This window comes from Physeter macrocephalus, chromosome 4, assembly GCF_002837175.3.
Source record: "Physeter macrocephalus isolate SW-GA chromosome 4, ASM283717v5, whole genome shotgun sequence".
Lineage (NCBI taxonomy): Eukaryota > Metazoa > Chordata > Mammalia > Artiodactyla > Physeteridae > Physeter > Physeter macrocephalus.
Genome location: NC_041217.1, coordinates 23,695,573 through 23,712,941, shown reverse-complemented (window position 1 = coordinate 23,712,941; position 17,369 = coordinate 23,695,573). Strand labels below are relative to the sequence as shown.

Below are 17,369 nucleotides of genomic sequence, written 5' to 3'. Positions count from 1 at the left end.
GAAGCAGCCGCATAGCACAGGGAGATCAGCTCGGTGCTTTGTGACCACCTAGAGGGGTGGGACAGGGAGGGTGGGAGGGAGGGAGATGCAAGAGGGAAGAGATATGGGAACATATGTATAACTGATTCACTTTGTTGTCAAGCAGAAACTGACCCACCATTGTAAAGCAATTATGCTCCAATAAAGATGTTAAAAAAAAAAAAAGAAATGACAACAACCCAACAGAACATTAGCAAAAAATTTAAAATTCAAACAGACAACACACGTTTGAAGATACCATTATCAACTCAAGTCCTCTGGAAAGCACATACCAAGATGGAATAAGAAGTGTAGAGGTCTGTTGGCAGAAATGCCTGTGAATAGGAGAGGGAGCAGGAGAGGGAAAGAGCCTCAGACCACAGTGCAGGTCTGACACCTGTGAAGGGAGAGCAGGGAGGAAGGAAGATTGGGTAGGAAGAGCCTCAGCCTGCAGTGCAGCTCTCGGTCTTGGCCAGGCTATACGGGGCAGGACTGGCCCAGTGCTAGTATCCCTGCCATGGTCAGTTACTGGCTGGGAACAGCCCGGGAAGGGTGACATATCAGTGTGAACCTGCAGCAAATCTCACAGATGTGGCAACTGAAGGCTGCCAGCTAACTGCAGTTTTTTTTCAGGAGGTTCTCTCCTTTTCTTCAAAACACCATATTGAGGTATAACTGGCATACAATAAACTGCAAATATTCAGAATATACAATTTCACAAATTTTTATATATGTGTACACCCATGAAACTGTCACTATAATTAACATAGTGAATATATCCATAACCTCCAAAGGTTCCTCATGTCTCATTATAATCCCTTCCATCCACATCTCCCCTCTTCCCCAAGGAAACCACTGATCTGCAGTCACTATACACTAGTTTGCACTTTTTAGAATTTCATGTAAGTTAAGTCATTTAGTATGTACTCTTTCATGTCTGGCTTCTTTGACTCAGCATAATTATTTTGAGATTCATCTACCTTGTCGTGTGTATAAACAGTTCATTCCTTTTCATTGCTGAATAGTATTGCTACGTATGGATGTGTCACAATTTGTTTATCCAAAATCCTGTTGATGGACTTTCAGTTGTGTCTATTGATAGTGTTTTGCTATTAATAAATAAAGCTGCTATGAACATTCAGGTACAAGTCTTTGAATGGATGATTAGACATATGTATAACTTTTAAAGAAACTGCCTGTTTTCCAAATGGTTGTAACAGTTTACATTCCTACCAGCAGTATGAGAGATTTGGTTGTCCCACATCCTTGCCAGCACTTGGTATGGTCAGTCTTTTTAATTTTAGCCATCATAATAGATCTGTAGTGGTATTTTGTGATTTTAATTTTCATTTCCTTAAAAACTGAAGATGTTGAACATCTTTTCTTGTGCTTATTTGCATCTTTCCATCTTTTTCAGTTAAGTGTCTGTTCAAATCTTTTGTGTATTTTTTTTGCGGGGCAAGGGGAGTTTTGACAGTTTTACTCATTTTTTTGTTTGTTTTGTTTTTTAAATTTTATTTATTTTTGGCTGTGTTGGGTCTTTGTTGCTGCGTGCGGGCTTTCTCTAGTTGCGGTGAGCGGAGGCTACTCTTCGTTGTGGTGCGCGGGCTTCTCATTGCAGTGGCTTCTCTTGTTGCGGAGCAGGGGCTCTAGGTACGTGGGCTTCAGTAGTTGTGGCTCACAGGCTCAGTAGTTGTGGCTCACGGGCTCTAGAGCACAGGTTCAGTAGTTGTGGCGCATGGGCTTAGCTGCTCTGCGGCATGTGGGATCGTCCCGGACTGGGGCTCAAACCTGTGTCCCCTGCATTGGCAGGCAGATTCCTAACCACTGTGCCACCAGGGAAGCCCCCAGTTTCATGTTTTTTAAACATGTGGATATCTAATCATATCAGCATCATTTGTTGAATAGACTATCCTTTCTCCATTGACTTGCCTTTGCTCCTTTGTAAAATGTTATCCATGTATGTGTGGGTCTGTTTCTGGACTCTCCATTCTGTTCCATTGGTTTAGATGTTTATCTTGATGCTGTCTCACGTAACTGTAGCTTTATAATGAGACAGGAAAGAAGGCGGTTTTAGCTTTTCACTTTTTTAAAAAAAGAATTTATTATTTATTTATTTTGGCTGCATTTGGCTACGCAAAGGCTTTCTCTAGTTGCAGCAAGCGGGGGCTACTCTTTGTTGCAGTGCACAGGCTTCTCATTGCAGTGGCTTTTGTTGTTGCAGAGCACAGGCTCTAGGCGTGCAGACTTCAGTAGTTGTGGTTCGAGGGCTCTAGAGCGCAGGCTCAGCAGTTGTGGCACACGGGCTTAGTTGCTCCACAGCATGTGGGATCTTCCTGGACCAGGGCTCAAAACCATGTGCCCTGCATTGGCAGGCAGATTCTCAACCACTGCACCACCATGGAAGTACCTAGCTTTTCACTTTAATTCTTCTTTTGCAGAATTGTTTTAGCTATTTTAGGTCCTTTGCTTTCCATATAAATTTTTAGAATCAGCATACCAATTTCTACAAAAAAAAAGCCTGCTGGTATTTTAATTGACATTGCATTGAATCTATAAATCAACATAGGGAAAAATGATATCTTAATACCAATTCTTCTGACCCATGAATAAGATATATTACTCATTTTTTAACTCTTCTTAATTTCTCTCAGCAATGTTCTGTAGTTTCCAGTGCATATCTTGTGATGATTTAAATTTTTTTTTAAAGTAGGTTTTTATTATTTATCTATTTTATATATAGTAGTGTGTATATGTTATTCCCAAATTCCTAGTTTATCCCTTCCCCCCCACCTTTCCCCTTTGGTAACCATAAGTTTGTTTTCCATGTCTGTGAGTCTGTTTCTGTTTTGTAAATAAGTTCATTTGTATCATTTTTTTTTTTTTAGATTCCACATATAAGTGATATCATATGAAATCTGTCTTTCTCTGACTTACTTTACTTAATATGATAATCTCTAGGTCCATCCATGTTGCTGCAAATGGCACTATTTCATTCTTTTTTATAGATAATTTTACATATATATATATATATATATATATACATATATATATATACCACATCTTCTCTATCCATTCACCTGTCAATGGACATTTAGGTGGCTTCCATGTCTTGGCTATTGTAAACAGTGTTGCTATGAACATCGGGGTGCATGTATCTTTTCAAATTATGGTTTTCTCTGGATATATGCCTAGGAGTGGGATTGCAGGATCATATGGTAGCTCTGTTTTTAGTTTTTTAAGGAACCTCCATACTGTTCTCCATAGTGGCTGTACCAATTTACATTACTACCAACAGTGTAAGAGGGTTCTCTTTTCTCCACACTGTCTCCAGCATTTATTATTTGTAGGGCTTCCCTGGTGGCGCAGTGGTTGAGAGTCCGCCTGCCGATGCAGGGGACACGGGTTCGTGCCCCGGTCTGGGAAGATCCCACATGCCACAGAGCGGCTGGGCCTGTGGGCCATGGCCACTGAGCCTGCGCGTCCGTAGCCTGTGCTCTGCAATAGGAAAGGCCACAACAGTGAGAGGTCCGCGTACCGCAAAAAAAAAAAAAAAAAAAAAAAGAATATTCTTTTAACCTAGTTAATTATCGTTTCTATTGCTCTTCCTCCATTCCTGAATGTTTCAGTTTCCCGTATGGTATCATTTCCCTTCTAACTGAAGAACTTCCTTTAGTAATTCTTTTTTACACCAAGTCTGCTGACAATGGATTCTCTTCCTTTTCCTTAATCCAAGAATGGCTTTAAATCACTTTCGTTCCTGAAGGATATTTTCTGTGGATATAGAATTCTGGTTGACAATTCAGCAATTTAGAAATATTGTGCCACTTCCTGCTGGCCTCCATGATTTCTGATGAGAAATCCAGTCATTCAAATAATTGTTTCCCTATAGATAATGCTTTTCACTGGCTGCTTTCAAGATCATTGTCCAGTTTCATTATGATTGTGATTGGATTTCCATTATGATATGGATTTCTTTGGCCTTTTTTTTTTTTTTGGCGGTACGCGGGCTTCTCACCGTTGTGGCCTTTCCTGTTGTGGAGCACAGGCTCCGGACGCTCAGGCTCAGCGGCCATGGCTCACAGGCCCAGCTGCTCCGCGGCATGTGGGATCTTCCTGGACCAGGGAACGAACCCAGGTCCCCTGCATCGGCAGGTGGACTCTCAACCACTGCACCACCAGGGAAGCCCCTCTTTGGCCTTCTTGAATCTATAGGTTTTAAGTTTTTCACCAGATTTGGAGAGTTTTCTATGCCAGGAAATTTTTGATTGTATCCTTGACATTTTGAATATTGTTACCAACTCTGGGCCTTGTTTAAATACTATGGAGAATACAGAGTTTTTGTTTGTTTCAGCAGGCAGTCAACCTGGTTAGGTTGCAGGCAAAGGCTTTTTGTTTTTGTTTCTTTTGGTTACCTTCAGGTGTTCAACACCAGGTAGTTTTTGAAAGGTGAATTGACATTGGAATCATAGCCTACAGAAGACAGGTGCAGCTTTCAGAATTTTTGCAGTGCTTTTTGGACCTACTGCATGTGAATGCCTCCCAACTGCTGGTCTGGGATTTGGGTGGTGGTCTACCTATTCAGTTTCTAAGTCTTTAACATGCTGAAAAGAATCAGATCCATACACATTAGCAGATTGGGGGCAGACTCAGAACTACATAAACAGCTTTATAAGGTCACTTTTTGGAGTTCCTTCCTTTCTATGATCTCCCTGGTACTTTCTGACTCCTTCTATTGGGTCTCGGGCCAAAAGAAATCTGGCTTTGGTTACCCTGTGTACCTCTGCCACCGTCTTTTGCATCCAGGGCCAAGCAGATAGAGAACAAAGAGAAAAAAAATGAAGGTTGGTTCCACCCTCTTGGAAACACAGCTGTGCTGGAAAGGTAGGGCTAGCTCCCTGAGTTTTAGCTCCTGCAGGCTTCCATTTGCCAGTAGTTGACACTGTCACCACCATGGGATTGCTTGGGGGTGGGCTGTAAGGGAACCCAGAAAAGCGGGGGAAAGAAAAAGAAAAAGGACTTCTGCACTCTCTCCAAATATTAGAAGTTACCCTTCTACTTCTTGGGTCAGACCCGAAGGCTTCTGCCACTCCTGGTCTGCACCCCAGTACTCACTTCTAGGTTTCCAATGTGTTGAATTCAGGCTGGGGGATACCAGAGGGAGGACAATGATAAGACTCATTCATCACTGGTTCAGTGGTACTTCAAATTCTAGTCTTCTTGCCCAACCCACCTGCTATTTTCTTTTCAGAGTCCTCAAACAGCTGCTCTGTGCACTCATAGCTATATTCAGTGGAAGAGCCATGGTGGAGAGTGCTTCTTCATCTTTATCTGGAACCAGCCCAATCACTTTTAATGCAAGAAAGAAGAATGAAATATTTTGACTTTCTTCTCATACTATCATAAATTTTAACTGTAGAATTAGAGGAATATTTTGTTTTAAAAAGAAATAATACTAAATACTATGATATTGCCATTACCACAACAAGGTATTTTTTACTAAAAGGGGAATAAATATTAACTAGGAATTTGGTTTTGTTTCATTTTTAGTAGGAAGAAAGGAGTACCTCTTACTGTCCTTGGGCAATTAATTTCACATTTCACTCATTTTGAATTAGTTTTAGAATACAGCTGACCCTTGAACAACGCAGGGGTTAGGAGAGCTGACGCTCTATGCAGGAGAAAATCCGCATTTAACTTTACAGCTGGCCCTCCATAACTGTAATTCCAACCAACTGCAGATTGTGTATTACTGTATTATGCATTTTTGAAAAAAACTGGCATATAAGCGGACCTGTGCAGTTCAAACCCATGTTGTTCAAGGGTCAACTGTACTTTCAAGACTATTACCATCATATTGTTGTGTTAGATTTTTCTAAGGGTAACAGAAGATATCAACTATAAAATGCTGCCAACACTGCCTCTAATCACTGACTTAGAGCTGTGACTAAGAGATTTTATATTTTTAAGACACAAAGTTGGCAGGCTAGGGAGAAAGGAGAAGCCAGCCCTTTCAACAGAGAACATATGTAGCCAACAATGCTTAATGGGCTCTGTGCTCCAAGGAGAGTGGGTCTTTCCAAGAAAAGAACAAAACCGCTAACTGTACCTAGAATCTTAATTACTATGATGACTTCATTTGGATTACCTTAGGGTCAGCAGCATTTGATCAAATACACCACAAAACAGTTTGCCAAAAATTAGTTCATGGGGGGCTTCCCTGGTGGTGCAGTGGTTGAGAATCTGCCTGCCGATGCAGGGGACAGGGGTTCGTGCCCCGGTCCGGGAAGATCCCATATGCCGCGGAGCGGCTGGGCCCGTGAGCCATGGCCACTGAGCCTGCGCGTCCGGAGCCTGCGCCCCGCAACGGGAGAGGCCACAACAGTGAGACGCCCTTGTCCCGCAAAAAAAAAAAAAAAAAAAAAAAAAATTAGTTCATGGGGAATTCCGCGGCGGTCCAGTGGTTAGGACTTGGGGCTCTCACTGCCGGGCCCAGGGTTCGATCCCTGGTTGGGGCACTAAGATCTCGCAGGCTGCACATGCAGCCCACCCCCCACCAAAAAAAGTCCATGAAAGTGTGATTATAGTATCCAGAAATACTTCCTAATAAAAGAAAAAAATCAGAGTATACAGCATTGTGATTTTCAGAATATATAATTTGGTGTTTTATTATTTATATGGTCTTTAAGAGATTCAATACTTTCACCACCAATTAGTTCTCTTAATAATTTTATTTTGTGTAGATACAAATAAACATGTTTTAGATTTAAGGATTTCAGTTTCCCCCACCACATAAGAACACTCCCCATGGGGACAATCTTGTTTTACTTCACCTGCCAAAAATGGCATTTGATAATAGACATAGCTCGGTAGAAAAGGCAAACGTTGCTTACAGGTAACTATTCAGTTACAATTATGAGAAAACTTAAGAGCTGGCTACTTATACCCAGTCCCCTGAAAAAATAACAATCATAACAATAATAGTAATAATAGCTACCGTTTATTGAGATTTACTGTGTTCCAGGTACTGTGCTAAGGGCTTAAAGGGGATTACGCCATTTAATCCTCAAAGCCCTACGAATACTACGGTCAGCCCAATTTCCAGAGAAGAAAATGGAGGCTTAGAGAAGTACTGTCTCAAAAGCCACAGAATTGGGGAACAGTGGAGCCAAGATTGCAACGCAGGCAGTCTGCCTTGGAACCCCTGCTCTTAATCACTGCTGCAAGCTACAAGGACTCAAAGAACTCAAATAGAAGTCCCTCCCATTCCCGGTTATCTTCATAAAGTAGTGTTAAAAAGTGAAAGATGTAAATGAAAAAGAAAAAGGCCAAAAAAACCTCCGGTTATCCTACTATGGGGGGAAAACACCAAAACCCAAAAAACCCTATACTATTTGATGTTACTTTCCTTAATCAAGAGAACAAAATGCCACAGCATACAGCTCAGAGAAAGTCATATAATAAAAGTACCAAGAAACAAAATAAATAAAAATGTATATATAGCATCATTAGGCTCACTTTAGTCTAAATAAATATAGAATATCCAAGTCAAGAAATAGGTAATTCTTGAGAAGTTAAAAACTTAAAAGAGGGGCTTCCCTGGTGGCGCAGTGGTTGCGTGTGCGCCTGCCGATGCAGGGGAACCGGGTTCGTGCCCCGGTCTGGGAGGATCCCACGTGCCGCGGAGCGGCTGGGCCCGTGAGCCATGGCCGCTGGGCCTGCGCGTCCGGAGCCTGTGCTCCGCAACGGGAGAGGCCGCAGCAGAGGGAGGCCCGCATACCACAAAAAAAAAAAACTTAAAAGAGAAACAATATATATTCAGGTAATATTTTATTTACTGATCTCTCTGAAAAATGCCAAAATTCATATGGCTAATGGAACTTTCCATGTTAAAACGCTGGTCAACACAACAAATTCCTAACAAAAAATATTTTAATGTAGGAATCAACATGTGAACATTATATTCAGGTGATAAAACTCAGGTTACAAATATAAGATAAATATCAAATAATATCACACTTCTGGTTTAATGGAGAACAGTTGTGAGAGTCATGCTTAACACCTTGGTTAAGTAATGAGAGAAATGGGTTGGGGTGTCACAGAGGTATGCAAAAATTTAACAGGTCAAATAATCCTTAGCCCTTCTGAGAAAATATAGATGGCAAATATGTGGCAAATATTTCTGTAATATGGTGGTTTCGATCCATTAGTGAGCATTCTGTTCATGCATTTAAAGTAATAGCAGATGTTTCTGAGCACTGAAAATTAGATTCAAAGTTAGTCTTTGCTCAACAAGTTAATGATACTATGAATCCCTTATATTTAAAAATATAGTTTAAATTTGTAAAGTTTAAGGTAAAGCATACTTGTTTTCATAGTTATTTTTAGATGTAATTGAGACTACACTACCATATATAATCAGCTCTACTGCTGTGCACAGTTAATTCCAGTTACCGTATTTTATATTTGCTGGTCATCAACAGCACAAAATTTATGCTCCAAAAGAAATATATCAATCCAGCAAAATGGTTCCATTTAATTTTTCTTTTAAAGACAGATTAACTAAATTTAAGGAAGAACTGGCTTTTCTTGATATCTCATTTTCAAATTACTGATACAAACTTACCAGAGAGTAATTATTTATTTTGCCTAACATCAAACAATCTGTAAAAAGTTTCCAAGATAGAGCCATTCCTTGTTCCATTTCCAAAAATAAATAAAGGCTTTCGAACTGAAAGCATTTACAGTCCTAGCTCTCTAAAGTAAATATTAAAAAACAAAGTACAAAAAATGATCTCTTGGCTTCTGAATAACCCACTTAGTTACATAAAGTATTTTCTGTCCCAACACTTTCTCAAATTCAAAAGATATTTACTTCCTAAGAACATGACAGTCTCCATTTCAAACCATTCAGTCCGTTTCCATGGCAACACTGCGGGATTCCTTGGCCACCATAAGTCGCATTAGTTGACTGTGGAATTTCTCAATCTTCTTTACATCTTGAGCTTGGTCTGTTCTATACACCAAACACTGTCAGAAATTTTAAAAGCACACATTAACTATGTAAAACTAGATTATCAACGACGTAGCAAACGTATGCTTGGATAAAATTTTGAGTCTTTTCCTACCACTGTTTTGCTCTACTTCCTCTGGAGGTCATACTAAAGAAATTACATTCAAGTTTCCAAGTCTCCAACAATTACATTCCTTAAGTTTAGTATTTTATAATATTTCAAATGCCACTGCTGTGGTTAAAAAACAAACTGAACTCTATTAGAAGCTTCTCAAAAATGACCAGTTGAATAAATTCAAATTCTGAATCTGAATTCAAATTCAAATTCAAATCCAGAAAATTCAAATTCTGCCATGGTCTGATGAGAAGACTTCAAGATTGGAATTAGATATTTTCTCCCTGGGATCTGGTCATAAATGATTGAGTTACAGTGGGAGAAGCATATATCTTAGGATCCCTTTCTCTATTTGTGAAATGGGAGCGGGGGAGGGTTAATGATAATTTTTTAAAAATCTGGAATCCCTTGCTTACTGCTGGTCGCTACCTAAATCAAAAGAGATAAATCTATTCAACCTCGATTTTCTGACATTACGTATAATTTTTAAACCAAACCAAATTCTTCCTTGCTATAAAGTCAATGCTTCATTAGATAGATACTTAAGATCTGTTTATCGCTGGCCATAAAACCATTTGTTCTAGAATCTTCAAAATTATCAAATTTAAGCTGGCAGTCTTTTTTTCATCTTATAACACTGATCCATTTTTCTTTAGCCCATCTTAGATTCACATGAGTTTTAAACAATGGAACTTCATGATCCTACAGTAATATTCATCAACTTAAGTACTTTGGAGTTCAACCCCATCATGCCCAACTGATCTGAATTCATACAGCCTTTAAATCACTTACTTAAAAAAATTTTATCCATGCATTGTACAAATTTGTCTAACAATTTTGTAAAGCGGCCATAATCATCTCCACCGTTTCAATTTTAGTATATGTTCTGTAGAAGAACAAACACCTTCTCACTACAGTTTAGTGAGAAGAACAAACACCTTCTCACTAAAATACACAGGAAGATTTTAGGTCCACAGAAGACAATATTATAAATCAGTCATGGCACTGGAAAAAAATGATGCATAAATGGGACTATAAAAAAGTCAAAGCTCCATGACGATAAGAATGAAGTCTAAGATGAGTTTTGTGAAGGAATTATTAGCCATTAAAATGAATTACTGAAGTAAACAAACTTTTCTTTAAGAGTCATTAGAAAACAAATTTTTATGTTGGAGTTGATTCATATATTTACTGTTTAGGAGAATGGGTTTGATTGTATCTTTGGTCCCTTCTAGACATGGACTAGTTCTCAGTAGTTTAAGAAAGGGAACAAAAAGTATTTTTCATATTTAGATCTTGTCACAGGAATCATCAATTTTAAATAAAGTTCTTTCCAATACTGCTTACCATGAATCCATAACTATATTTAATCATTACCAGAGGCAAAAAGTCATCATCTGGAGATAAAGCCTCTTGTATTGAATTCAATTCTGCATTTTCCTCTATTTTTAAAGCAGGATATACCAATTTCTCTTCAGTAGATATATCTATTCACTCTGCGACAATCATAAATAAAATTTTTCTCAATGCGAATGCTCGAGATTCAAGTATACATTTATTGAATCTACTAAGTGCAGGCCCTAGTGCTAGGCACTTCCACATATTTCATTTACACTCCACAACAACCCAACTGGGTAAGCAGACTATCACTGTGGCACTTCAGAGACAAGAAAACTATGGCCCCAAAAGCCAAAACTTTTGGCCTGAACTTTCCCCAGGATGAAATGCTGGTAGATGGCTAAGCTAGGATTCAGATCTCTTGAATCTAGGTTTAGCACAATACACCTCAATTTATTCTTCCTTTTTCACATTTTCACAGTTACTTCACCAAACTCAATTGGTTCTTGGAAGACATGGTAATCATTAAAAGATCTGACTTCACACAACCTCACAATGGAACCCTGAACATAAATACAGTAAAAATATGACCAAAAAGTCATTTTTAAAGTCACTATTAAATTTTTAAAAGAATTAATCCATTAAAAAAAAGTGTTTGCTAAGTACCCTCTGGGTCAGGACACCATGCTAGTCACTACAAATACCGGTAAGAATATTACTGCTCTATCTTTATTTTGAAGCTCACAATCTATTAAAAGTCAAATGTGGTAAGACAATTGTGACACAGCACAAAAAGAGGCAGAAATAAAAGTAAGAGATGAAGCAATCCTTTTGAGCTGGGTTTTGAAAGATACGCAGCAGGCTTGTCACACTGGGGTAGGGGTGGGATTCAATATTGCAGAGATGGAAACAGACTGTTCAAAAGCTCAGAGGCCTAAGACAGCATGGCATATGAAAGGAGCCCTTAAGTAACATTGAAAAGACGAAGATTAGACAGGATATGAGGGTGGAATTTACATTATGAGTGATGAGAAGCCACTGAAGATTTTTTTTTGGCCACTGAAGATTTTTAAGCAGGGTAGTAACAACCAAATTTGCATTTTTAGAAATCACTCCGGCAGGGCAGCATAGGACGACTAAAGAATGAACTGGAAGCAGGGACAGTTAGTCTATTCTACTAGTACAGGTGAGTGACGTTGAGCCCTTAAAGTTAAGAGGTTAGCAGTCAAGATGGAGAGTTCATGGCAGAAAATGAGATGAGGGAACTTGAGTCAATAATTCACAAATGCCCAGCAAAATGTATGGAACTTATCGGAGGATCAAAATACAAGTTTTTCCAATGAAGGAATAGTTAACGTGAGAATGAGGGAAAGGAAGGGACCAAAGATGATCCCCAGGTTTCTGAGTAGGTAGATGACAGTGCAACTAACAGAGAAAAAACAGGAAGAGCCAGTTTGATAAGAGATGATGAGTTCCATTCTAGACAGGCTAATGTTAACGAGTAGAGGAGGAAGGATGCTCAACTTAGAGCTAGTCAGGAAGCCAAAAGAAAAATATGAGCTAAAGGTACAAAACTGGAAACAGACAGATACAGGCAGTACTGGACTTAATGGGTTGGTCCAGAAGTGGTAAGAAAAGATCAAGAACAGAATCCTGGAGAAACCAATATTTATGGGGGCACATCAGTGAAATAATTAGCAAAGAAGAATGAAACAGAAAAAGAAAAACAAGATAAAATGGCCAAAATAATAATTTTGCCAAATTAATGCCAAAATAATAATGTTGGCATTAATTTGCCAAATTAATAATTTGGTTATTAATGCCAAATTATGCCAAAATAATAGATGCCAAAATAATAATTTCTACAAGAAGTGGTTTCCTCAGAAGCAGCCAGGAGGTCACATAAAATATGAACTGCTGAGACTACTGGGTTTGAAAATAAAGGGGCTGCTGCTGAGCTCTAACCAAGAGCAGTCTGAGTGGAAGAATTCATGCAGAAACCAGATGGCAGAGGGGTAAGGAATGAATGGGGTGTGAGGAACAGACAAGAGTGAGCAGACAGGGAAGGTCAGAAATATAATTATAGAGCCTATAACTTGTGTTCAAATACCATTATTTACTCTCACACACGTATAAAGAAACCTTTACCCCTCATATCCATTTTTGGTCTCTACGTTCTTCTTGCTTAGGGTCCGAAGAGAGCAGTTATTAAACTACACTTAACATACTGCATTAATGAAGCAAGTTGAATTATCTTTCCAAGTGCCTATAAAAATAGCTTCCAGACCAAGGTTCTTGACTTGGGAATGAAATGTGAAATAAGCATCCTAATGGGTGACCTGCATAAATTCTATGTAAATAATTTCAAACAAATGATTAACTCAAACAAAATTGAAAGTATGCAACAAATAAAAATGTATACTTACAACTAAATCATCTGTTACTTTAATACACAAACTCCCATCAGAATGCCTATATTTGAGAACCACACGTGCCTGAAATAAAAATACATATTTAGAAACAGTGAAGTCAGAAGACATTTCTCATAAATAATTTAGTCTTCAGGTGGGCTAAAATGGATCCTTTTAGAATTAATAGCCAAAACATCTGAAGGCACCTTTACTATAAACTTATTACTGAAATGTGGGAAAACAGCATTTTGTTCATTTCTATTGCTGCAATTTTTTAAAGACTTAAAATAGTCAGGTATTTTATTTTCAGCCACTTTGAAGAGATGTACTGAAAATTCCCAAGACACATCCATATGCAGAGAGCCTGTGAGACTCTTAAGGTGGTTTGGCATTTCTTGCCAGTAAGAATAGTATACTGAAGGGTATTCACAGCTTGCCACCTCAAAGTATACCACTTAGGCATAAGGAATGTTTTGAGCTGAAGGCGATTAGCTCTCTGCCCTTTCTGGCCAAAAGCAAGACATAAATTAACCTTTGTAAAGGTGACATAAGTTTCCAATTGTAAAGGTGTTTCCCTCTCCCTGGGAAAAGAGAACAAGGTTTGTTCCCTAACAAACCTTACTAAACAACTCTTATTTCCCATACATCTCCTAGTCACTTTCTCACAACTTACCCCCGCTCCCAGAAGCCCCAAACCTCTTTCCTTTTGTCCAGCCTCTTTCCCACCCTTTGTTAAGATGGCATATAGGTCCCAAATTCCTCAGGTCACATTTCTTTGTGAACTTCTGTGCTATGTATGTTTCTACCTGTTAATTTGCAGAGCCCCAGTTATAACACCTAAGAGAGTAAAGGAGAAAGTTTTTTCTCCCCTACAATACCAACACACCTAGCCACAGAGGAATGACAGGAAAAGGGGAAAAAAATAGCAGAAATGGCTAGTTCAGTTCAAATCCATTCCCCAGGAAAGAGCACTGCAGTCGCAGTTTATACTTTCCATTTTCCCATGGCTCTCAGGAGGTGGACTCAGGCTAAGTTACTCAGCAAAATCACATCTTTATCATGATGGCACAACATGATGTCTCCATCAACAACTTTCTAAATCCAGAATAACTCCTACATTGAGTGCCATGCTACACAGCACTTTTTGTTGTTTGGTATTCTACAGTTAGGAAGCCAAGAAAATGATTTAGGTATTACGATATTCCAATAAAAGAAGACATCTCCCAATAGAGTTTACAACTTCCATGAACGTTATTTTTACTTCTTTAAATGATGGACTCAAAAGTGTACTGCAGCAGAGTCAAGTTTCTTGTTAACCAAAATAAATAACTCTTGTTTAGTTTTAGCTAGCTGTTTTAAAAAGTGCTAAGTATCTATAAGCCAAAACAGGAACATAGTTTTAAAATGGTTACAATGTAGCACAGGACCCTCAAGACAATTCTGGAAACTAGATAAAAAGGGCTATTAGAGCTTTTCCTACAGCTTTTCCCATTATGCTCTCTGCTCTCCTGGGATTGCAAAAAAAAAGTCATACCGCCCTGACATTTGTCTTGGTGAGGGAGGAAAGGGGACGCACCAAGCACTTAAGTAGGTATAAATAATGACAACTAGGTTAAGTACCTTTAGACTACCTAACTGATTCTATTTATTGAGCTATTAAATTCAGTTTTACGTATTTAAAAAAATTCAGTCCTCCAGAAACAAAAGGAAACTGAAACTAAAAAATATACTAAGCATGACAACTACATAAGGTTTTAACTCTCACTTAAAAGAACACTCACTGGCGAGTAGGAGAAATGAGAGTTAAAAGGTCTGTGGTACCATAAGAGAGTCCATTTTGTAACTTTGGGAGCGCCTGTTACCATGTCAGATGCCACGAAGACAGAAAAAGAAATCAAGGTTCTTGCTTTCTTAGGAACTTGGAATTCAACCAAGCAGAATAATCAAAACATAAGACAACATAAATTAAGCCCTATAAAGGCATATACACGTAAAATGTTAAAAGAGAACACAAGTAATTTAGTTTGGGAGAAGGGGAAGTGTAAAAAGGCTTTATGGAGATGGCTTCAGAAATGCATTTTTTTTTTCTTTTAGGCAAGAAGTTAGGAGAAAAGATGAAGTGGCAATCTGAAGATATGATGCATTATGTAGCTTCATGAGACTAGGGCTGAGGATGGTGGAAGACAAAGCCAGCACGACTGGAGAGAGGGTCAGACTGGGGACTGGGAGTCCGGATGTCTACCAGCAATCAATGAAGAACCAGTTTTCAAGCAGGAAACTGAGGATTCAATTTTTGTGTTTTAGATAGCTGTGGTATGAGAGTGAAGAAGGAATTTTAAAAACAGGCAGACTAAGAGGTTATTACATGGTCCAGAAATAATGCCATCTTCAGTTAGAGCGGATGCAACAGAGAATGGTAAAAGGTGATGGATGTAATCAACAGGGAGAGAAGAAAGAATTCTGTAAAACAGATCCCAAAGAGTTCTGACAAAATTTCTTTTCTTTTTTAGTCCCAGCAGTATGGACCCGTAGAAATAGCATGAACATAGGGTTTAGAGACATGGGTTCAAACTTTAGCTTCATTTCTTAGAGACTAAGCAAATCATTTAATGTATCTAAGATTGTTTATTCATCTACCTCAAGGGGCTGTCTTAATTGTTCACATAAATTATACAAATATACATATAAAATGTCTGTCACATACAAGGTACTCAATATAACTGTCAGTCTCTCCCCACTCATCCCCTCACCTTCCAACCAAAAAAATCACTAGTTTTTAACTAGTGCAAGGTTATCATAAGAAGGCACAAGTTTTTAGGCCACTGGAATTTTCTGATTGGGAAAAGAGCTCAAGGATTCTCGCTCTCTTGACTATACTACACATGCCTTGTTCACAGTAATGCTCTATAATTACCATTTTACTTTCATTTTCCCTAAGAATGACCACATTCTTAAAATATGATTACTCTTAATGTGAATTTGTATATTCTTTGCTATCTTCTCAAATATTTTTAGTTTACACTGTGGGTACTTCTGGACAAAAATCCTGTATTGTCCTCGTGGTGTACTGCTTAAAGAAACAGATGGCCCTACAAACAAAATGTACCAAATGGAGGAGCCAAAAATTGTGTCATAAACAAAGTACTCAGTTTCAAAACTATCTAACTCATTTCATAATTTGTTATTATTACATCTTTGTATTGCAAAGAATGAAACTAAGAATGTTTTACAGCTTCTTGTTACTTATTTAGGTCTAAAAAGCTAGCAGGATTTTTTTTTTTTTTTTTTTCTGGCTGCATTGGGTCTTCATTGCGGTGTGCGGGCTTCTCATTGCGGTGGCTTCTCATGCTGCGAAGCAGGGCTCTGGGCGCGCGGGCTTCAGTAGTTGCAGTACGTGGGCTCAGTGGTTGTGGCTCAGGGGCTTACTTGCTCCTCGGCATGTGGGATCTTCCCGGACCAGGGATGGAACCTGTGTCCCCTTCACTGGCAGGCAGATTCTTAATCACTGCGCCACCGGGGAAGTCCCGCTAGCAAAATTTCTAATTAACAGGAAGCTGCTTCAAATATTATTTAGATGACAATAAAATAAATAAAAACCTGAGAGGAAGAAAAGTCAAGACCCAAATGCTATATTCTCATCCTTGCGACTTCTTTGCTTTTTAATAATAAGCTAACCTCTGACACTCACTTATTATAATTTTTGTGGGGGCCATGAATGAATTACAGGGATCCACGGGCCCTCTAAAATTGTTTACAAACGTCTACGTACAAGTGGATTTTTCTGAGAAAAGGGTGCAAGCATCTCATGTTCTCAAAAAGGCACTGACCTCCAAAAGATTAAGAACCACTACGCTAATGGCTGTAGATGCCTCCAAACTGGGATCTTTCCAAAACATAACCGTTTTATCTTACACGAGGCAGTACCGGACAAGGGCAGCAAAACAGCTGAGGGACAGAAGGCCGAAACTGCAGGGAAAGGAGCCCTGCCCTTAGAGACACGTAAACCAACGACAGCCATAACGGATGTTCAAGGATTGGGGGCGGGGGAAGGCTACCTAAGGGCCCTGAAATGACCCCGATCTTGCCCGTTTCAGAGCTTCATCGGGCCGTTAATAAGGGAGGAACAAGCGGACTTGGCGGGGTCCGTCTCTCCTCACTCACAACACCTACTAGGATGCTGGAGAAGCTTCGGAGGCCGAGCGGACGGCAGAGAAGTTATCCTGACAGGGGGCTGGGACAGAGGCACTGGCCCCTCCAGTGATTTACCTTCATAGGGTCTGCGAGGTAGAGCTTCTCCGCTGCGCGACTGAACTCCTCCCAGGTCTGGTACTGTGGCATCGTGGGGCCGCGGCAGAACAGGAGAGGAAGGCAAAGCTACTGACCTGAGGCGAGGCGACGCGACGCGGCCCACCTACCTCCCTACCTCTCGCAGCCACCTACAGCCGCAAAGACCCACCCGCTCAACGATGGTGGC

The 17,369-nt window shown here is 39.4% G+C and overlaps 1 protein-coding gene across 1 annotated transcript; it reads right to left on the bottom strand.

Annotated features, from left to right (window-relative positions):
• Positions 1-7,831: 7,831 nt before the first annotated feature.
• Positions 7,832-17,369, bottom strand: SRP9 (signal recognition particle 9). Its single transcript, XM_007128059.4, has 3 exons — positions 17,162-17,369; positions 12,911-12,979; positions 7,832-9,048 (listed from the first exon to the last, which is right to left on the bottom strand). Exons 1-3 carry the CDS (start codon positions 17,231-17,233, stop codon positions 8,929-8,931), a joined length of 261 nt encoding a protein of 86 aa, XP_007128121.1. The 5' UTR covers positions 17,234-17,369; the 3' UTR covers positions 7,832-8,928.

Bases quoted from the DNA above. Each gene is read 5' to 3' on its own strand.
- SRP9 (XM_007128059.4), bottom strand. From the start codon at position 17,233: ATGCCACAGTACCAGACCTGGGAGGAGTTCAGTCGCGCAGCGGAGAAG. The intron at 12,980-17,161 runs GTAAATCACTGG...TTTTTATTTCAG, and splicing joins ACCTCGCAGACCCTATGAAG to GCACGTGTGGTTCTCAAATA. The intron at 9,049-12,910 runs GTAAGTATACAT...AATTTCTGACAG, and splicing joins AAGTAACAGATGATTTAGTT to TGTTTGGTGTATAGAACAGA.